This window comes from Ruditapes philippinarum, unplaced genomic scaffold (genome assembly GCF_026571515.1).
Source record: "Ruditapes philippinarum isolate M1 unplaced genomic scaffold, ASM2657151v2 ctg1533_1_1_1_1, whole genome shotgun sequence".
NCBI lineage: Eukaryota > Metazoa > Mollusca > Bivalvia > Venerida > Veneridae > Ruditapes > Ruditapes philippinarum.
In genome coordinates, this window is record NW_026855187.1 from 150460 (window position 1) to 174599 (window position 24140).

At 33.1% G+C, this 24140-nt stretch overlaps 1 protein-coding gene across 4 annotated transcripts in view; it reads left to right on the plus strand.

Annotated features, from left to right (window-relative positions):
* The window catches only part of LOC132742395 (chitin synthase chs-1-like), a 67518-nt gene that overhangs the window by 18983 nt on the left and 24395 nt on the right, over nt 1-24140 (plus strand). For 3 of the 4 annotated variants that reach the window (XM_060730806.1, XM_060730807.1, XM_060730808.1), the window contains exons 2-9: nt 2135-2252; nt 17332-17431; nt 18350-18488; nt 19588-19713; nt 20077-20488; nt 21218-21346; nt 21858-21981; nt 22775-23525. In XM_060730806.1, the coding sequence (XP_060586789.1) occupies nt 2135-2252; nt 17332-17431; nt 18350-18488; nt 19588-19713; nt 20077-20488; nt 21218-21346; nt 21858-21981; nt 22775-23525 (1899 nt within the window). Of the gene's footprint in view, nt 1-2134; nt 2253-11854; nt 12136-17331; nt 17432-18349; nt 18489-19587; nt 19714-20076; nt 20489-21217; nt 21347-21857; nt 21982-22774; nt 23526-24140 lie in introns of those variants that run through there. The other variant, XM_060730809.1, reaches the window with a different exon arrangement.

Genomic DNA, 24140 nt, shown 5'->3' on the forward strand with positions numbered 1-24140 from the left:
TAAACGACTTTTACAATGAAATTCAAGAACAAATAATCTGAAATTAGAGGGGAAGTCGTTCATGTTTTACTTTACTATTTCCGTATTATAGGCGTCAGTCGGCATTTCATGCATAGCTTCCGTTTTCACTTGAAGCACCCCGACGATTATTATTAAGCCGAAAAGTTGCGATTGTCCCGTTCACGGAATACTCCGCCTATTATCATTGAGTTACATTGAAAATGGCGGCGCACAACTAACATGACACTGAAAATTTCACTAAAATAGAAATCTATATATTTCTTAATTGTTTTTATTTGATTTTCTTTTAGATATACACATGTAGTCTCTATAGCCGGGCAAGCCAAAGCCCGGGCCCGCTTCATGGATAAAGTCTTTGACTTCCTAGTATTATAATAGCATATTTCCAGAGAATTTTGCAGAGAACAATAAAAATAGATGATCAACGTTTTACCATGTGATTTAAGAACTAATGGCTTTCAAGCTCAAGTTCATTCTGTAACAAAAAAATTCAGATTAAACTTTTAGAGAGAATAAGAGCATCCAAACAAATGGTTTGAACAATTCTATATCTTAATTGATTTCTTTTTCTTTAACAAATGGTGTAATACACAAACGTTAGCCTTGAATGATATTTAACGTTACATTTCAATCTTCTAACATATCGAATACTCTCGCAAAATATCATCTTTATCAGAAATATGTTTCTTTGAAAATATTAAAAGAATGCCATTTCAGATAAAGTATGGGGATATAAAAGCGACATCGTCTTCTGTGATAGGAATGCTCTTTTTTCTGGGATTTTATTTTGACATGACATGCCTTGAAATAATTCGTCTGAACGAATAACTTGTGCGCGAATTTTCAGATCATTCCCGCATCCCGTTTGACCAAAATAATTATTTGTATTGTGCAGAATGACCCAAGGAATGACAGCTTTGTAACGTTTTTCACTTTAATCGGGCTTAGAATAGCACTAATTGTCGATTTTTCAATTTAATTCTGGATATATTTCTATAAATAATTATCCTTTGCAGATTGTCTCCATTTTAAGTACTTCGCTTGATCTACGTAAAAATATTGTTTACTTTAAGCCTTTTTTAACCCCGTTGGCGCTCCTTTAAGCTTCTTATTGCTTGAAATAAAAGTAATTAATACAATTTTATTTTCAAGTCGGTAATAGGATTGCTTCAATAAGTTCATTTCTATCAGCGGTGAAAGAGACTCTCAAGTATTATATTGCAAAAACTCGTTTCTTTGCAGACAGCAAAATTACCTTATAAACGCATTACCTTGATGATAGATAGAAAGACAATAGGTTCAAATCATTATTTGATTTTCTTCTATATCCATTTAACAAATTCACTCGCACGCTAGCGCACGCATCAAAACGCACGCGCCCGCACACCAACGCACGCGCATATGTAACATAATCATTTCAAAATCTGAAGGCGCAAAGCAGAATTCTTCTTTCTGATAGATTTTGTTTTTTCTATCATGAAGAGCTTTAAGACATTGTTTAAAGGCACATTATGACTCAGAAATGAAGATATATATATTTCCTTCTTATGAATGAATTTTATAACATTCAAATAATTGTTTTAGAACATGCAGGAGTCTTATCACCTAAGGAAAGTAGAGCTGAATTTGAAATTATAAAATTACTTGTCATAAAAGTAGCATAAATGCAATCAAAGGAAATTGTCCAATTAGTTACATTCTGAAAATTATAACAGTGCAAAAAAAATAATCTTTCGATGAATTGAAATAAAATCATTTCTGGGACATAATGTGCCTTTAAGTAGTACTCTGTGATATTGTAAGACAAATAAGTGTGTCTGATTTCCCTTTTCTTTTTTTGTTGTTCTTCTTGTTTTCTTACTTTGATCCGATTTACATTTGTACTAGAACCATATCGGTGGCATAGAGGGGAAATCAGAAATATCTTATCTATCACGTGCGCACGCGATAGCCCTACGTTGGTCAATCATTACGTAATAGCTCTTGCGTGCTCACGTAATATGTTGCGCGTTGCGTGCGCACGTGGTAGATACAATATTTCTGATGGCCCCTTTATGCCACCGTATATATGTGATATATATCTTTCATTAAAAAATGCTTCTTCTTTTTGCAGAGGTAAACAAGACGAAGTAGATTCCGACGAAATGAACTTCAAAGGCAAAAAGTACGACTTTAACAGCCCAAATGTCGAAAGTGACACAACGCGTCTTTCCACCGTCTACAGTGGCATGGTATGTAAACATTGGTCACCGTTGTGAAAATTATACATTTTTAAAGGACCATTAAGCCTCAGACTTTTCTTAATTATTTTTATTTTTGGTATCTTGTTACAATTTTCAAAAACTACCCATTTGTCACATAGATGAACTACCTTTTACTTTTTTAATGGAGATAAACATAGTGAGTGAGTATTTTGTATGGAAGTCAAAATACTACTATGTTTATATTTTGCTACTTTAAGACATATTGCTGCGCATTCAGCGCAACTTTCGTCAGTTGTTGAAAATTTCAACATTCTCGTTATCCATTTGTAAAACATTATTGATTTAAAACACATGTTTGACATTTCTTAAGAATTAAAAAAAGAAATAGATTTCTGAGGCATAATGCGCCTTTAAATAAGATGTCAAGAATACGGAGGCAATTAAGTGACATTATACTTGATCTATTTGTTATTTTTTCACGAGTGAATAAGGTACATACATTGTATGTCAAAATGTTTGTACAGTGTCACTTTAGTAGGCTCCAGAGAACTTTAAGCTGAAAAAACAATCGACATTTTTGGATCTGTTAAATATCAGCGGATGACGTTTTAGGTGATCTGTATTATTGGTGGTTACCTGCAGTAACTTGTCCTGTCTGTTATTTTATTAAGTGTAAGTTTTATTGTAACAAATTGCAAGTTTTTGTACCTGTGCTCGACCAGCCAAGTTCTCGACCAATACTTCTACCAAAATGGCACTGGCCTTATTCCCGCAATATAACTATATCAACTATCATTGTAAATGTATTATCTATCTGAAGTAATGGATTGATTTTTTGTCATTACTCCACCCAATCTGATCTCCTCGGCTATTTTGCTTTGATATAGACCTCTTAAAAATAAAGCGACATATTGGAACTACTTCAGTTACATGATTCCGTGATAGTTTGAGTTTATTTTTTTCCTTGAGGGATGGAGCAAGCATTTGTTTCAAAACAAGAAAGTATACTGATACAATTCATGCAAATTAATAAACATCGGCAAAACAAGATTCTACATGTATCGAAATCAAACTGTTATAGTACAAAGTCTTGAAGGCAATTTTTATATATCTTTGAATATGTTTCAGATTTAAGTTCTGAACAGAAATGCCATTCTTGATTTTGCAAGCATACTTTTATAATAAATATTTTATACAGAAGTTGTACTTTCTAGAAAACATTCTGGAAAAAATTAAACATTTCAATGATTCAAATATAAAATTTGACGGCTTGCTTTTGTAAAATGATAAAAATGAAAAATACTGTGTTCAATATCATTTGCCGGCCGATGAAATCAAACCAATTTTGGGTTCTTAACTGTTACAATTTCTCTAAAAATGATGAATGGTTTTGAATGAAATATGATCCAGTCCAATTAAGTCCAATAAAAATTAAGATAATTAATGTGCTATGGGGTAGGCGATAACACAAACGCTGTTTATCATCATTATACATGTATATGACAAGTAACAATCAAATGGTTCGATTTTACTTCAATCTTTAGATAACGTTAACAAATGCAAAATTAATTACATTTTCATGCATGGAATTTGCGTGTGTTACAGTTTTATTACGCACTTTCTCTTGTTAAAAAGACATTTAGCATCACCAGATACTGCCTTTTGTTCAATTTCACTTAAATAAAGTATCTAATTAAGGCAGTTTCAAGCTGTTTGCATGGAACGTGCAAGTATAAAAGTAGACTTAAATTCACTCTGCTCTTGTCACATAAGGAGAAAACAACAACCAATAAAAAATAACAACAACACAGACCAACAACAACAAAAAAACAACAACAAAAACACAAAAAACACAACAATATAAAAAACAAACAACCAGCACATTACGTGGCTCTAGTAATTTCTATATTTTCTCTATCTATCATTCTTTATATAAAATATTGTTTGCATTTGGAATATTTTTTTTTCACATAAAAAGATATAGACATTGCGTGACTAAATTTGTGAAGCATTTGAACATCACGTAACGTATAATATACTCGTCTAAACTTTGGCCTACATTCAATATCATCTTTAAAATGCCAGACATCGGGAGCAAACATTAATATTAAAGGAAAATAATTTGATGAATTTTGTAAAAATGATATATGTTCAATAGGTTATAATATAATATATAAATTTTCTATTATATTTATATAGCAATTTTTGTTATAAATTTTAGTTAAGTTTGCATTTCCGACAATAGCTAGACACGTACGTCAGAAGAATAGCAATGCATCATCATCGCCAAAATATATCATTGTATAAAACAAACAATGTATGTTATATAAGTTAACAGTATTAATATTTACTGTTTTTATAAATCCTTGATTTGTACTTATTAGTGAAGTGATTTTAATAAGCAATATTAGCATTACTTACACGCATGCGCAGAAATAAATTATACATATATATATATATATAAAGCATATGAAACCAGGGCACTTTCGTTGTGATTGATCATGAAATCCTTTCTACGGTCTTTTGCACTGTACCTCTGCTCTGCCATGACAGAAGTTATCAGTTACTCGCGAAAGTGAAGGCAGCTAGTACTGGTAAACTGCTTGACAGTCTGCCAGTCTGCCAGTCTGGTAAATTCAATGTGGCTAACTGCCGTTATACTGAGTGAAAACTACAAATCACATCATATGAGGATAGGCATGTATGTCTGTGTCCCTGGTGAAGACTCGAACCCATGTCACACCACCACCATGCGTTTCCAGCAAGATCAAATCAAGGAATGCCATTATATGTTCAAAATAGAACTTCGTGATTTCTTGTTTTGTTTTGATATCGAATATTGGCTGAATTTAGAAGAAAGTAGTCCGGCAAGACAGTGAAAATACGGAAAATATGTTTCACTGCAGTGAAAAAATAAGTGAAAATTCGGTGAATGAAAATATGCATTTCATTTTATCAATATTTTTCAATTTTTTTTTTCATTAGTATATAATGAAGAGAAGTATTTGCGTGCATTTTGATCACGAGTAGGGCGTTGGTATATGTATTATTTCTGTCCGATTTATGGCATATTGTAAAACTTTACATAAATCCTTTTAAATATATTACGCAATAAATTTTAATGTCAGCCAATCAAAAGACAAAATACAGTTATAAATGCATATTTGGTGCAGTTATTCGTAATAAATCAGGAACTGGAATGTGAAACATAAATGAGGACGGATATTTGCTATTTTTATTTTTGAAAGTCCTATTTCAAGTCAGTTCTTCGATAACATATTTGGCAAAAGGGTTGACCCATAAGTTTTCTCAACATTTCAACATGTCTTCCCTGATGCAATAAATTACAATAGATCTAGAATGACTATCAATTAGATAGAAGTAACATAACGCACACATAATACTAGTAGTTGGCATTTAAAACAGTTTAATTTTAGGTAAGAAAGAACAATAAAAAATGATTGGTTATACGTATTTTCTAGTTTGAATGGTATTAACAATTGCTGACCGATTTTTTTTTAATTTACGTTTCAATGCCTTAGAAAACATGCACAATTGCAAAATACAACAACAACAACAACAACAACAAAAACAACATCAGAAACAACAACAAGCAATTGTATCATAGTTCGGGGACCTTTCTGTTGAAAATGAGTCAGGGTTAAATCGTATACATATACATGCACAGTGCGTTAACTGGAGTGCGGGTATTAGTTACCCGCACTCCAGAGCATGCCCATTGATTTAAGAAATAATATATCCCAAACAGTGATTTTATCGCTCAATAACATCACTGTTTGGAGTTCGGATTCGAGGAATTCTAGCACGAGGGCGTAGCCCGAGTGATATAATGATGCGCATCCGAACGACAAACAGTGATGTTATCAAGCGATAAAATCACTGATTTGGATATATTATTTCGATTCTAACACGACATCAACAAATATTGCCGTACTTGATAGTTAAGCAAATTTGCGCCTGATTTGTTTCCGTACTTATTTTCAGCGCGTCGGATTTTTAGTGGTAACGTCACGTGTATAATGATTACGTCACATGTCTAAATATAGAACGTCAAACTGTGCATCTGTTGCATATAACACACACTTTCTGTTCTTCTATGTTCAATAGGGAAAAGTGCGGGTCGTGTTAGAATGGCTCATTTTTGCTGGGGTTTACATATTGTGACGGCAGAGAAAGGGAAAGCGACAGAAATGTCATATGCAGATGTTCGTTCATTGGTTCATTTTTGCCGGGGTTTCATATTGTGACAACAGGGAACGTGCTTTTATGTTTGACTATGATACAAAAGAGAAAGAACACCAAAACACTCGGCAATCTGATTTATAGTACAAATCAGATAGCCTCGTGTTTCGGTGCTCTTTCTATCTACACAGAAGGCAAGGGAAAGAAAAAAAAATCTTAAATAGATTCTATTGTTTTGCAAATATGAAATAAAAGTCCATTCACATTTATTGCCTAAACTACATATAGGCGGTTACAGGTTGGATACAAATGATATGTAAATATACAATTAAAATAAAGATTTATCTTTAAAAAAAATGGATAATGCACTTTAAGATAAGATTAAACATGTTACATGTCTGACAATTCGGTATCTAAGTCACGTGACGTGAAATACGAGACACATATTCGATATATTTTAATCAAGCCGGTTAAGATATTTACATAAAGATTTTTTTGCGATTCGAAATCTCCATAGAAACGGATGTTGCATTAATTAACCTCGATTTCATATGTGATATAAATCTCTTGAGTTTTTTATATGAACCATTTCAACAACAATTAAGTTGACCTCTATTCTTAGTAATAAATATATTTCCACATTTTTACAAGAGTAATTTCAAATGTCAAGTTCGTGATCGCAATGGGGATTCTTAAAATATCATTTGTTCTGTAATGTCTCTTTATGGCAATCTTGGCCACAGTATCACAGCTATAAAGGCATCTTTTGTGTATTTGTAAAAAAACTTTTTTTATAATTTCATACTGTTTACCTTTAACTTACTCGGAACTGTTTATGAACTTTCTGCTGCATTTTTATGTAGGGCGAAGTTCTTTTGCTCTACGCAGATTGCGCATGCGCAAGAAAATACTACATCCAGTCAATTTTTATACATGTAGTTGTAAAAAAGGTCTATGTTACTATTACAATATACATGTATAAATTTGAATATTCAAAAACTTTTGTATAAACAAAAAATGTTTTTTAAACAACACGAAACTGTTATTTATTGTACTGAAACTATATTATTATTAATATTATAAAACAGATTAAAAAAACAACAACAAAAAACAAGCATATTTAAGGTATCAACAGAAAAATGAGTAATTATTTAACGCACGCATTTTATTTCATCTATATACTCATATATCATTCTTATGAGCATTTTGATTGAAGCATTTTAAGAGATAGAAAAAAATGAATGTTACTACATATAGTAACTATGTTTATTGAAAATACATAATGTTACAAGCATTTCTTTTGAACGTTTATGTACATTTTTCAAACTATGCGAAGAGAATACGTTATTTGATTGAAGTGACATTTTTAAGCAATTTGTCGTTTGTTTTTCTTTTCGAACTTTTGCCCGATGATGCTTTTTTTAGCAATGGAACGGCCATCAAATTGTTTAATCAAGGAATATTGAATATTTTGCTATATATTTGGCGACATTTTATCATTAATTCGCATAATATTGTTATGCCATTATTCTAGCAAAAACAAAAGCAATAACACACGTACCCCCCACTTTCCACCCCCATCTACTATGATTCTAGTTACTGATTCTATTTGTCATTCAAAGAATATACCCATTGATACATGCAAACGTTGTTATAATAAAATTTATTTTGATTTTTACATGCGTGATATCGGCAATATCCGGTCGTGAACGGAAGGTAATATTGCGCATGCCTAAAGTAGTCCCATGACAATGCTGTGGCAATGCGGTTACGTAAAAAAGTAGACTTTGTCACTTATTGAATATTTTATTGAATTTTATCATTTGGAACTTTGATTTTGATGTTAGCTTAACATGGAATTAGCGATTATTGGACAATCGGTAGCGAAAACCGCAAATACCCAGTTATCAGTCCAATAAATCAAAATCAGTCCAATAAATCTAAAGTCGTTCTTAACTTTGATAAAACGTTATCAGTTAAGTTGAACACACAAGTGTTGCGCTGTATTTTATTTTTCAATTTGATTTTTTATCTGCTGCATTATGTACACAAGGATAGGAGCACATTATGTAATGCAGACAACAGCACTTCCTGGTTGATGAAAGTTCACAATCATATCTGTCAGACGTTTTATCTATATCGATCCCGTTGATTCAAATATTTGGAAAAAAAATCCCCCGTTTTAATTTCTTACTGACATTCCCACCAATCAAACACAGATCGAATCAGGAAGTTGGCACTGCTTTATATCTCTTTTTTTTTAATTTTAAATGATTAATGTTCAATTTTAAAATGTTCTTTATCTTAAAGTGTATGCCATATTTTGATATCAAAAGATTCGATAAGTCGAGTTTTTTCTTCTTCAATTTAGTTATTAATGTCATCGGGAGTTCCTGAAATGTAAACTCCTTTTTTACAAACGTTTCCAAAGGCATGTTTACTAAATATTGAATTCTACTTAAGCCGGTGCTATGGGGACGTGGACTGTAGCTTGCACGTACTACTGCTGTTTCAATATTTTGTTGTGGGCATTCTTTTGGGATTTTTTTTCTAAAAAAGGAATGGTGTGGTTCATGCGTTTGTTTGCTTTAATTCCCTTCCAGACACCCATATAAGTGACTCGCTCTGGTATCGATTGATTAAGCTATATTTTTACTTTCATATGAATACGACCGGAACTACCCGGTTTTTATTTAGAGTTTACACTTTCTAATTTCTAAATAACGCCGTCAAGTCGCTAATAAAGTTAGATGTTTTTTTTATGTTTTTGCTCATGGGCGGAGGAGCCAGTATCCTTTGTGGCTGAGGGGTTGCCTTTAAGGTTTGAGGCATCAGAACTGCGGCAACGGTTTATCCCTGTGTGATCGTCAGTGGAGTCTTTGCATCTCTTAGCCTCAGCAGGTGAGGTGGTTTTGACACCTTATGTTGCTTTAAGTTTGTAACACACGAGGTTAGCCAAAATCATATTTCCTGTTCCGCCGCCATATGACCTGAATTCTGTTGGTGTGCCGTAAAACAAAACAAATTAAAACAAAACAAATGTGTTTTATCATAAGAAGCACCTCGTCAAAAATTGAGTATCATCTCTGAGATTATACCGATTTAAAGTAGTTCTATCACGTGACTTCCGTTGTACACGTTTTACACGAAGACAGACAGTGTTATATACGTAGGGTCGTAAACGGGTATACAGTTTTGGCTGTGACTAAAAAAAGGATTGGAGCACCACACTAAATACCGTATTCCGGTATATACCGGACAAGGCGCTTGAATGATAAAATGCTAAAATCTTGTCTTTTTATCCAACGGAATGAACTTTAACAGGTCTAATTTATCTTTTCACATCGAATCAAGTACGATAATCAAGGAAAAATGTAAAATTCGGCGAAAAAAACGATATTTGTCTATTTTGTGATCATGATTTCTGCAAGCGTCTAGAGGTACTGCTCCAATCCTGTATTGAGTTAAATCCTACAGTTTTTAATGTTGGCTGATTTGCTACAATGTGCGCCTTGCGTTATCAATAGCGACAACATAACCTATATCGTTATCGCCTTTTCGTCTTGTCGCTTACGAAACCCGCTTAACGGCTCTTTGTCGCACTGTCAATTTGTCGTCCTGTCGCTAGCGAAGCACAATGCGACAACGCAACAACACGCCGCACGATAACGCGCCGTTTGGCGTGCATCTTTAGCGACAGGACGACAAGACGGCAGTGCGACAACGCGCAGTTTGGCGCTTTGTCGTGCTGTCGGTAGCAACAATACGACGCACAAAAGTGTTCCAAATCAGCTACCATAGGTTTAACTTCTTTAATTCTTTAATAATATGATAATTAGAATTAAACTAAAATATGTTTTAATATAATAAATTACCTTCATTCAGTGGACTCAAAGAAAAAAACTCATCCAAACAAATACCAGAAATTACATTTGTTTTCATGTGTAGTTTAGACCGGTTTACCGTGTCCGTTCTAACTATTGTGTTCGAGGTCAATCGCCGAAAATTGGCGGAATGGGCCGAAAAGTTTTGGTGGAAATGACAGATGATATAAAATGGTATCTGTTTGACATGCTGTCGATCTAATTTAAACATGTCGATTAAAAGCAATTTGTTTATTTTCAGATATGGTTATCAATTACACGAAAAGAATGATAAATATGATAAACGGTTATCATATCTATAATGATTTAGCTAAATATGCAGTCTATGAAATATTTGCAATTTGTCGATGCATACTAGTTTTTAACATCCTTCATTTATGTAAGGGTCTGATTTAAATCGTTGTTGGAGGTTTTTTTTCTGAACAGAGTAGGGCATTCTTTTTTCTAAACGATGTTAATCATATTAATTATAGAGTAACAATGACTTAAAGAAAACTTTTAGATATTGAACGAAATTGCGGGCAAGTAAGACTTTTTCATAAAGCAAAGTCATTTGCACTTGTTATTTAAGTGGAATTGCATTACATATGTGTCAAAGAAATAACGCTCTTTCGGTTTCACTCCAGTGTTTAAAAAAACAACTTTTGTTATGAGTTTTTTTATGTTATTTTTTCCATTTGTGTCTTAATATATTTATCTGTGAACATAAGAAAATAGAATTAAAGAATGTGGAACTTAGAGATATTTATTCTCAAGAAGGCAAATACATTTTGGTCATGTTGACAAGGTGATTTTTGACACTAACGGCGATAGAAGCCAACTAAAAAAATGTCCAGAAACGCGGTATACATGCATTATGCACCAATCTATTCTAAACCCGCCCCTCGGTGCAATGTGGGACATTTGTTGCTAAGAGATAGGCAAAAGAAATCAGGTTCCTTATTATAAAAAGAAGCCTCCTTTATAATTATAGCAGAGTATCATTTCTTTATAAAACGGAAGTTATGTTTTTATAAGTAAGTCGTCATTGATGACGTCATTTTTTCCTTCGCGTCGAAAATGACGATTTACACAGCTCAATATGATAGACGTAAGATCGACTTCGGCTTTTTTTCTTCATATTATCATCAAACTAACTTAATCAATTTGCTACTTTTCGTATGCACGCGCTTTTTTTTCTTTTGCTTTTTTTGCAGATAGACGATCGGTTAGATAAGTATTACTAAAGACAGTTTATGCGAAATAGAATGACAAAGTTTTTCAAATTGAGGTCGTGTTATTGGACGAAAGGTAGGGGGAAGATTTAAGACTAATAAAAGAGTTTCTTATTTGACAGACCAAACCTCATACGGTGTTTTTGGTATGCATGTATCATCAAATATGAAAATGTCATTTTTAACTTTCCTTTCCTAGAAGCAAATGGGACGGGCATGACTAAAGCAAAAAAAAAAGTTTTAAAGATAATGGCGTGTTATCTTATCAATTATATAAAAGTGGAGAGCAGGCCTCACATGCTCTCACACTGTCGTTCAGCTCACTGTACGATAACATACCGTACCGTTGACTTCATTTTTTAAAAAATATGGGTTAGATTGCATATGGAAATTTATCATACCACAAACACGTTGTAAATTAAAAAAAAGGGTTTTAGTTTTTAAGACATAAATCAAACTGAAAGTACGCTTTTAAATGCCATCTGGAGTGAGATATGACTTCTTTTCTGTTCTTCTTAAAAGTGAAAGATATGTTTGAGACAAAACAAGATAGTTGGAATTAAAACGCTACGGACTTTTCGGGAAGAATAGCTAGTGCAATTATAAAGGGTAAGAAAAACATTAGTTTTTTTGTGTACGCAGTGAAGATGCTTTGATAATTTTATCTTGTCCTGTTGATGTCCATAGGCGTGGGGGTTTTTCATGTGAGTCGAAACGTGTCAAAACGGTTACACGTACATTTAATTATAAGGCAGCCGACTCTATAACACAAAATTAAAAAAGTATCACCACCCATGCATATACATTATCTTTAAGTCCATAACGTTTTTACACCTGAATATCATGTTAATCACTTTTCAATTAATCATGAAAACACATGTTAATTATAAGGTAAACAGCTAAAAGAGTTGTCCGCAATTAATGTTTGACGAGGCCGGTTAGGGGGAGGGTGAGTAAAGATGACCACCTGAGGTATGTTTGAACTTAACACAGAAAAAAAACTGGGTTTTATTGCCTGCGAGCTATTCCTTTCTGCCTGTGAGCTGTTTATATGTTTAGGTTAAGTTAGAAATTGTCTGAAACATCCGTAGTAGAACATCTTTAAAAAAAAAAGACTGAATTTTCACTTCTTTCACGAAACTTAAAAACAAACGAATAAAAACGAATAAATTAAAAAAAGCGCACGTCTTGTATAAAGTGGCTGCTGGCATTTTTATATCAAATACGCGAGAGAACCCCAGTCATAGATAAAACTGGGTCGCGGCTCTATCCACTATTTCTCCCTTCCAATATGTGTTAATATATCTTTTTATTATTTTATAACTATAGACATATATCACGCTTAAAAACGTTTAAACATGCTCGTGTCACGCAATACAGTTGCAAGTATAAACTTGCAATAGATAAAAGTCCTGACATATATTACCAAATAACCTGTATACCAAAATGATATCATGTGCACTACGGAATTATGTCAGGTTCTTACCATGTTAATATAACAATTTAAAACGTACAATCTCGAAAGAACGATAAAGAATAGGCCAAAATGTTATATAGTATCGACTCAATTTCAATGACTTCAACGTGAGGTAGCGATGACGAAAAAAAACAACAAAAAACACAAAAAAAAAACATCGTATTTCACTCATCGTGTGTTCACGTTTTTTTGTATTGTATTTTCGCCAAAGCACCAAAATTACTTTAAAATTTTCATGATCGTGATTCACGTGTTTTTTTTGTATTTTTGTCACATAACCTTATTACTTGCACATTTTCATCACCGTACTTTAACATTTTCATCATCGTTCTTTCGGATTTTTGTCAACGTACTTTCAAGATGTTTTCATTTCTCTAGCGGTGATAGACCACAACTCAAAAAAGCTTTTGCGTGTCAAAACTTTTCATTCAAATTCGAACATGTAAATAGGTCCTACAGAATACTGTAGTTCACAGCCGCGTTATCCAATGTTACGATACGACACCGTAGGCATTTGATATAATTATCACTGCAAAGTCAAAAGTCTCAAAGTCAAGTGGTTGCTATTATAACATATACATGTACAAATCCCCACTATTATTTAATCTGAAACAAGGTCCATATTTTTATCAAGAGAAGTAAAATATGTAAGGTTACATGTACAGATACTTTAATAAATAAAGTCAAAGTCGAGATTTTATACAATTTGTTTAAATTTTTAAGTTCACACCGACCAAATTTTCAGCTTAAATTTACTGATTGAGGGAGATCTCTAGCCCAATGACGTCAGGCCCAGTGTTCACCAGGATCAAAATCAGAAACATATTTAAAAACTCAATATTCCCCCATGGTTTATCCTCATAGATTAAATATTTTATATTAACTGGATAAAATCGAACTTAAAATAGCATGTTTATGAAACTTTAGAAAAAAAACTTATTGTCATTTTGGTAAGATATTGGCATTTTACAGTTGATCCATACGGAATATTATGTTGTAGTAGCTTTCTGTGGCTTTGTATTTTGCTACGAGCAGCGGTGGAAAATTGATATCTCGCGAGACCGAAGGTCGAGCGAGATATCAATTTTCCAACGATGCGAGTAGAAAAATACATAGTCTCAGAAAGCTACCACAACATAATTTTCCTTTTATTATATACCTTTTCGGTTTATTCAGTAAATGAAATGTAGTTGTCAAGAAATAAATTCATGACTGACGGATGAAAACGTAATTCTTGAAAACCGGCCACGCCTTTAATAATTTTGGTTCCCGTTTCCAAATGCAACGTTATACAAAGCTAAGTTCGGAACCAGCGTCAATAATAGTCCGTCACTTCCATATATGGTACCGTATTTGTCACTAACATAATACGAACATTTCTATCCGATGAAACGTATTTGCGCTTCAATATTGGCGTGTATTTTAGGGAGAAAATTTATAGGTATATAATAAAATGAAAATATCGACAATAATCTTCTGCACTGTGTATTGTAATCTTTGGATTTTTAAAAACAATCGATAATATTGATTTTTCTTATCAATTAAGCACAAGACTTACATGTGAATTGATTTTCATGCAACATCTTAATCCTGCATAAAGATAGCGATTTTTGCACTGACAAAACTGTGCTCCTATATTCACTGCAGAATAATTTGAAGCCTGAAACTAAAATAACAGACATGTGTTGGTGTCCTGGCATGCCTTTTATAACTAACATATTCAAATGCAATGTGTGTTTGTGTTTTTAAATTTAACATGAGCAACCAATGCCCTACGGTTGCTATAAAAAATGGCGAATATACTCATTTTGTCGCATATAGGCATGTCCTATTTCTAAGAAAGTAAATATTGTCAGTAAACTGTCATGGAAACATAGAAATGGGTTTCTCTGCTAAAGGTTTCTATAATTTTAAAATTATTGTTAAAAAAAAGTCGCAGATTTTTTTTTTTGTAGAACATGTTAAAACCGTGAAACTGCCCACGCCCGTGTGATTATTACGCGACACCGGTCGTGTTTTGAGCATAAACTTTATTCATCATTTTGGATATAATTTCATATCTCAAATATAATTTGACATTGATATTTACTGCTTAATCCTTTAGATTAAAGATAAGATATTTTTGTCATTTACCGCCTACTTATCAGTTTATGAAAAATGCAATGTATTTTTTGTTTCGAAATCCGATTATGGCTACTTGAGTGGAAACATTTTTTTTAAATATTTAGATATGGTGGCTGATTTGGCACACTTTGATCGTTGCGTTGTCGACAGCAACAACACAACCTATATCGTTATCGCCTTTGCGTCATGTAGTCTTGTCACTAGCAAAACGCGCCAAACAGCGCGTTGTCGCACAGTCGCCGTGTCGTCCTGTCGCTAGTGAAGCACGCCAAACGGCGCGTTGTGGCGATGTCGCTTGGCTTATATATATACAAATAAACAATTCGTCGATTTGAACCGAGCAAAAATGTGACATCGCGACATCACGCCGCACGACAACCCGCCGTTTGCTGTGCTTCGTTAGCGACAGGACGTCAGTGCGGCAACGCGCCATTTGGCGCTTTGTCTTGCTGTCGCCAGCGACAACACGACGCACAAAAGTGTTCCAAATCAGTCACCATATCTAGATCTAACCACATCAATAAGTGGATGTTAAATATCGGGAAATTTATTTTAGGCACCCTCTTATCAATATAATATATATGAAATGCTGGGTTCTTCTGCTAAGTTGCTATTTTTGTGTCGGGCTTAAATTTCCCGCGTTATGCTAAATTTCGAATTTTGATAATAATTTAAATGTTTCAGATTTAAAAAGCTTATTTTTCTATCATTGTTCGGGGTCTATGTAATTATGCAAGTAACGCACGTGTTCTCTATAGCAAAATGGCAATAACGTTAAGTAATTCAAGAAAACGTTCGACATTTTAGATATAAATACTTCATCCTGTCAAACATTTGCGAAAATAGGGAGAATGAAAGTATTTATATATCAATGTGAAACACATACTTGAGATGTGATTGTTGTGTTTAGAATCGAAAAATGAAGTTGTTTATATTTTGCCATGGCGTAATATCTAAAAGCTGTTATAAATTGCACTCTACCGTCTTAATAAGCTACAAACAAATCATTCTGCACTTCTTATTACATTTATAAATTATCTTTTACGTTAAATTATATAAACGAATGTTTAACGAATCCAGGGGGTCTGTAATGTAAGGCCATGTTATTTGACAAAAAATGGCATATGTTCTTTTCATCTCTGGATATTATAATAGCAGAAAGCGCCGAATGTCGGCAAGTGATCATTGAAGTTTTTTTTTCTAATTTAAATGTAAAGTATATACAATATATCATTAAGATATTAGTAGTACTTACCGATTGATAAACAAGACCAGCCCGCAGACAGCGCGCTCCACTTTTCTATAAGCCAGAAAGTAAGATAAAAGCAACATAGAAAAAGGGAAAATAGTTTCAGGATTATCATTTAGAATTGTGTTCACTTTTGACAATAAACATGTATAAGAAGTTTGAAGCGAATAGCTTTAGTACTTTCTGAGAAATTAGACCTTGACGCCGACGAAGAGTGAAGTTAAAAAGGAGAAATTCGTCACTTCTATCAAGTGTTGCGGTTGAGTGCACACCTACCTCCGGCAGCCCCATCATGAAATCTATTCTCTTGACTCAGTTGTCTTGGGCGTTGTAATATTCGCTTATAAACTGGTGGTCGCGAGTTTAAATACCAAATAAAGCCCGAATCATTTTCTAATGCATCTGCTTTTCTTTATTATGATCATAAAAAATTGTGAGACAAGTGTGTTTTTCGCATATAAAATATGTCTGATTCATGAAGTCTTGAAATATGAAAAGGTACCATTCCCCCTCCTCCAAAAAAAGTAAATATAAAAAACAAAAATAATGATAGATAATATTAACCCAACAAACAGACCCCTAAAAAGAAAGAAAAACAACACAAAACAACACAAAATAAACACCAATAGTAATAAATCAAACAAATAATAACAACAACAAACATATAATAGCAAACAAACAAAAATAAAAGAATCGGTAGATATTTTGCATATATGCAACGGGCAATAAACTTTGGACATAATATCTGTCATATGTTGCGGTTCGGATCGGAATATCCGTCCCGAGGGGACCCGCCCATTGGGCGGTAACGAGGCTTGCCGAGTTACCGACCATGGGCGGGTTCCCGAGGGACGGATATTCCGATCCGAACCGCAAACATATGAAAGATATTTTTTCTTGCATAATCAAAATTTTTTATTATACGTATACAAGATTTGTTTACATTTTATTTCAGACGACTGAATTAGGGATGGCTGATCGTGAATCTAAAAAGAAGTTCTTTCCTAAAGGAGGACAACCTGCAATGTTTCAATCATTGAAGAGAAATTCTCTAGGTATTGTTTTATTTCTACTACTTAAGTACTCATTTCGTCTTAAGTTTTTATAAGCAATAAACTGTTTACGCCACTTGATACTAAGATTATCAAACTTAAATGTCTTTGGTATAAATTTGGGCAGCTTCATCGCTTTCTGCGGAGAAATTCCAAATTCCACCCCTCGCCCAGCCAAAAAATTTTTTTGGCAAATGGTCCAAATGAAAAGATAAGTGTAAGAGTGTTAGTAGTATTATGCAGTGATTAATTTTCACTTAGTTGAGAACTGCATGATTTTTAAAAAATTTCTTTTGGGAAGAGGACTTTATAAAAAGGCCTCTGTTATTAAACATAAGTGAAAAAATTATATATGCCCTTTAATTTTGCAGCCATCTTAAGACTGGAAGAGTAAGACATAAGTATATGCAGCAAATGTTTTTGCTTTTAACAATACATATTGTAATTTCTAACATATTGTTGTTTAATGTCCATTCTTATCTTATAATTTTATTTAAACATATTTTATTTGTCACATACAAGGACATATTTACATACATGACATTAACACAATTTATACACAGTCGGAAGCAACCTAATGCAAGTTTATTGAAGTCCTTTCTTATCTCATTTGAATAAATATTAAAACGAATTATTTGTAGTAAGAGTAAAACTTTCAACTAGTATTATTATTCAACATGGTACGTAAACAAATGTCTAGTACAAAATTCCATGTAAATTTGAAGGATTACGGAACCTAATGGGCATGTTAATCAGCCGCCATATTGGTATCTAATGATATAATGACGTCACAGTGGAAAATACTCTTGTGCAACAAAAGTTGCTAAAAATAAACAATTCGAAGTTCCTTGCTAGCAACTCTGTGTGAAATAATGTATCCTTCTAAATTATATATTTTAAAAAATGCGACTGCATATTTAGGTCACACAAATCCGGCTTACGTGAAAGACGATGACGACGATGACGACATCTCTCAAGATCTCGCGTGCAACAGCGGAAGTGACATGAGCTCTGGGGAGTCTGACGTGGAGACTGATTTACAAACACCGGAGTCAAGAAGGTTTACTAGCTTAACTTTTTTAGCTTAAGAACAAAACCAATCTTGCCAGTTTGTCGTCTGCAAATTCATAAATTTTAGTGTTGAAACCTCTAATACCAAGAATGAACATTTCATTATATAATTATCTTCACTTTTTCACATATCATGTTGAGTTTAATTAGTAATATATTTCAAAAGATTGACTTTAATACGGTGAAGGGCTCAATAATTGATGATAAAAAACATTCATGATACAATATAAAATGAACTAAATTATAAAAGAGCATCAGTGTCTATTACATTTAGTGTTTAAAATCTGCAACACAGTTGCGCACGTGCACTTATACAGTTATCACATTTTATTACATGCTTTTCGGTGGTTTATAGAAATATATCAGTGATATAAAATTGGTAATTTCACTGCTTGAAACAGTGAAATTACCACTTTGATAATCTCACTGTTTTGAATTTAAGCCCCTTACGTTGTTTCAGTGACATACCAGCGTGCACAGTACTGGGTACCAACTTAATGACGTGACGTCGTAAATGACGTCACGTTGTATTATTATTTGGCGCGCTTTTCATTCAGTATTAGGTTTATTGTATTTTTAAAACGTTACTAAGCATATGATAAAAAGAAAATTTGTTTAGTTTAGTGTAAGATCGAAATATATTTCACCTTGTGAACACCAAAAGTTCATATTTCACTCGTGGCTGCGCCACTCGTGAAATATACCTTTTGGTGCTGACTCGGTGAAATATATTCCGATCTTACACTGAACTAAACAAATATCCTCTATACCTTCTTGTTATTATCATAACCATTATCATTATTATTATTATTATTATTATTATTATTATTATTATTATTATAACTATCATTACCATCATTATCATTATCATAATCATTCATTATCATTATAATAATAATAATAATAATAATAATAATAATAATAATAATAATAATAATAATAATAATAATAATAATAATAATAATTAATAATAATAATAATCATCATCATCATCATCATCATTATTATTTTTATTATGACCATCATCTTCATAATCATTTTCATTATTATTATTATTATTATCATTATTGATCAATATTGATTTGCAGCATCAATGACAGCGAATCATTGCAGAAAACTAAACTGGGGAATGGCGCCGTTGCAAATGGCGGTAAAAATTTTAACGTTGCCTTTGACGATTTAAAGGAAAACGCAGCCCCCATGCCACCAATACAGTAAGTATAGCAGTTTAGCAAGCTTATATGCCAATTTTTTAAAACTTTACACCACGGAACTTTACACTATACATGCAGGTACTTTTAATAAAATATAAAGATAGTGAAGCCACTCTGAATCAAACAGGAAGTAGATCTCCAACTGAAGAGCAGTTCAAGAGTTATACCGCAATGTAAGACTAGAATAAATATACTTCTTTCAAAACTTCTTTTAAAACATACTTTTGATCTTTCTCCATTGCTAGTTATGAGTGAATAATAATTTATACATACACCTTTGCACTTCCACCAAAAACGTTAAAAATATATCAAAAAGCATCTTAGTGATGAAGATGATGATTATTTTTATCATTTCTTTTTCAGAAACAAGGGAAAGAAGGAACAAAAATCATGGGACAAGTTCACATCGTCAACGAAAGAAAACATTTCTAGTTCAGATATAAAATTCTGGGATAAAATTTTTGTAATAACAAAGCTAGTTGTTTGCTTTTTGTTATTTTTCTTCACTCTTGGAACAGCGGTGATCAGTAAAATTTGCCTAGTTATAGTAACCGCAAATATTTACCCGAGAAAGGATTCTTCGCCGCCACTAAATAATTTGAAAACGCTTAATGGAACGCTGAAATATACACACGAAGAGACGAATGTACAATGGATATGGGCTCTTATTATGATGGCAGGAGCCCCTTATTTATTCTCCTGTTTTAAGTGTTTATGGCGACTTCTCTTTCAGATGTCAGGGAGAGGATCACCAACTTACCAAGCTATACTTGGGGTAAATGTCTGGGCTTTTTTTAAATAAATTGCTAATGCCTTAACTAAAAGAGCAGGATAAGTTATTATATTGAAATAAATTCATAATTTAAAAAAAGAGCACAATGTTACTGCAAAGTTACGTAAATATGAGACTTAAATTTTTTCAAAAGTAAAAGCTTTCTTCGACACTAGGTTAATGTCGAAATTATTACGTTAAAAAGATAAGGGTGAATTTGAAGTAAAAAATGAACATGTATATATGCATATAAGTTTGATCAAATTTACTTTGGTACATATATTGTATGTTTGTATATTAAAAAAAGGTCAAAGGTTTATCAAAAGTACAGAAATGCTTTATAAATACCTAAATATGAAAAATTGATTTTAAAGTTATATTACACTACAGTAAAATTATAATGAATTTAAAAATTTAAAGCCAGGGTTACAGGAAAGTAATTTTAAAGGACTAGATTTGGTTTTAGTTTACATAAGCAAGTTATTGTAATTCAGGAGTTGATAGTCTTCGATTCTAAAATACATTTTCTAAAATTATGACTTTTCTGAATGACTCAATGAAAAGTATGATAATGAAAGTCCCGACAATCATTAAAGTTCTCCTTAACCGATACTTTGCTTTAACCGGTTTTTTGACTTACACGACATTTTACGGAATTTCCTGTCTCTAAGGAAAGTGGGTTGTATTCTTATAGTTTGGCTGATTCTTACTGCCATATGTATTTAATTACAGGTTTTAGGTGTTGAAACAATACATTCAATAGGTCTCAATTTGATGATATTTGTTGTTGTACCAAATTTGGATCCTTTATCCGGGCTTCTTTTTATGCTGTGCGTTGGCGCGTTTCCCGGCTTGATGAAGGTGAGTATACTTCATACTTTTACAATGAAAGCAACCATTGTTATAAAAATGTATATTTAGATACGATATCTTTATAATTTCTTTAAGATATTCATATTTCTGTTAATGGTTTATTCTGTTCTCGTGTATGATTCATTTATGCTCATGTTGCTTCTTTGAATTACAAATACTAATTTACAACAATAAAAGATCAAGATAAAATGATCATTGTTTATTTATCAAAATGCCATCTTTATAAAAATTTATGTTCAATTCCGGACAAGTTCGGTAATATTCTGCTACGTCTGTATAATAATCATTTTGACGATCGCAATAAATCCGTGCCGTTATGAAAATTGATCGAAAAGTATTTGGCAATCTCCGTTTATTATGCAAAGACGAAGTCTGAACAATCTTGTCGTCCAGTAAAGATAGTTAAATGATATAAACATACCAATGCTCTCAATTGCAATCAGATAATTATAAATCTAATTCAGAATATAATATATAATAAGATATCTTTTCTTGACAGATCATTTACCCTACTGTTGGACCTTCCAAACTAAGAGATACAAACGCACGGCCGTCTTGCACAACATCCATCTTCGTCACCGTCATCAGCTTTATCGGGGCGGCTGGCCAGTTAGTAGCATTAGGTGAGTCTGTTTCTAAGTTAAACATAAGTCTTTGTTGTTGTGAAAGCCAAAAGCTATAAAAACAAATTTTTTGTTATGACTTGATATAGCTTTGATATTGAAAAACGTTTAAAAAACCTCAAGCATAAAAACATCAACCAATGATTAAAACTTTGATAATTTAAAGATAAAAATGAAAATGAAATCAGCCTAGTGATATCTATGGTAGCTGATTAGCGCCATGTTGTGGTCATACTGATGTACTTTCGTGTTTTCGCCTGGTGCCCCGCGCAGCAAAAGTACGACAAAGTGATAATTGTCGAATTTTCGTGTTAAAGTGACCAAAAGCGAAAGTACATTAAAGTCATTACTTTATCGTATTTTCATGTTTTTGCATTGCGCACCCAGACATATCACGCATCAGCCACCATAGTTATTCTTTGCTTTGTAGATAGTTACATAAAGTTTTTTGCGATGACTATAAGTACATGTACGTCATAGTCTCTCAATGACCTTGATCTACATAGATATCTAAAATTGATTTGAAATGCAAAATTTTAAATACAACACAATAATGTATGTCAAAGCAGCCAACTATTGTAGCTTGATATATGTTATATTTAAATAATGAAATTGAAGGGAAAATGTTAGTAATATCCGACATTGTGCTGCGCATGCGCAAACAAAAGGTCTCTTGACGGAACATGAAAATACTAGAATTGTAGCGTTTCGATGTTTTGTTTTAAATTAAGTTTCAATACTTTTCACATGTTGTTTGTTTAATGATTATATGTAATGAATTGATTTGTTCTAGGTTTTTGGCTCTTCCACATTTACTTAGAATTTAACAAAGGGTTTCCGGGCACCACTTACACGGCATGTATGATCGTTGCCCCCATTTTCACAAGTGTGTACTGGTGGGAGAACTATGTTTACGAAGGTAAAAAAGACTCATATGGCATCCCACGACTAGCTCGAGAAATGAGGAAAAGCCGCACAAAGTTGACTCTATACGCAAACTTCTGGAAAATGATTTTAACCCTAGTTCTTCCAATCGCTATTTATGGAGTAAAGTGTGGGACAGATAGTGAGTGTACTAATACCCTGTATTTTAAGCACGATGTTGCCAAATTGAACTCTGGTATTGGTCATATTGATCTGACCTCGAAAAAAGATTTCGGGAAATGCAACAATCATTTACCCCTTGTCGTCGCCGCTATTGGTATACTCTGCAGCGGCATCTGTTTCAAGGTCGGCAAAGTCGCGTGTAAGATAATGACACAGATTGTTGACTATTCATTGCCTTTGGTTCTAACCACGCCCACAACTATCGGAATTATTCTGTGGATGTACGGTGGATTTCTAACGACGGACGATATTGGTTGTGAAATACCGTTTCCGAAATGGGCCAAAAATGATGGCGCCAAAGTATACTTCGGACATTTCTTAGATGATCCTGAGATTTGGATTCCGATTATAGCAGGACTAATTGGCTTTGTTTCTCTTCTGCTAATAACTAATCACGTTTGGACCCCTGGTAAAGAACGACTTCAAAGGACCGACAAGTAAGCACCCTCTACTTTGCTTCAATACTTACTAGTAAGCGTTTGTTGTCATAAACTATGTTTCTATTTTACAAAATAACAATTGCCTCTCTTTACATTTGAGCCGCGTCATGACAAAACCAACATAGTGGGTTTGCGACCAGCATGGATTCAGACCAGGTCGCAAACCCATTATGTTGGTTTTGTCGTGACGCGGCTCATTTGTTTTTTTGTTCATTAGTTTCTTTATCGTCCTTTGTATTATAGATATAAAAAAATATTACATTCTTTACTTAAATTAAATGCCTTGGTTGAAGGACCAGCCAATCAAACGCGCCGTATATTCTACCGGAAGTAGTAAGCAGAGAGGTGAACCCACGTGATACTAAGCTGCGTATGGACTAAGTTTTGCTATCATGCTGTTTGTAATGTAAGGGAAGATCAATAAATGATAAATGATTCTCTTAAAATAAAACAAAATGCACAACATATTAATGAATCGGTACACTATAATTATGATTATAAAAAGAAAAGAATATAATCATTGCGCATGTCTACAAATGTTCAATAATACTGCAAATATACAAGGTGCATTTTTGATCCCATAACACGGGTTTACAAAGGGAGAAAACAATG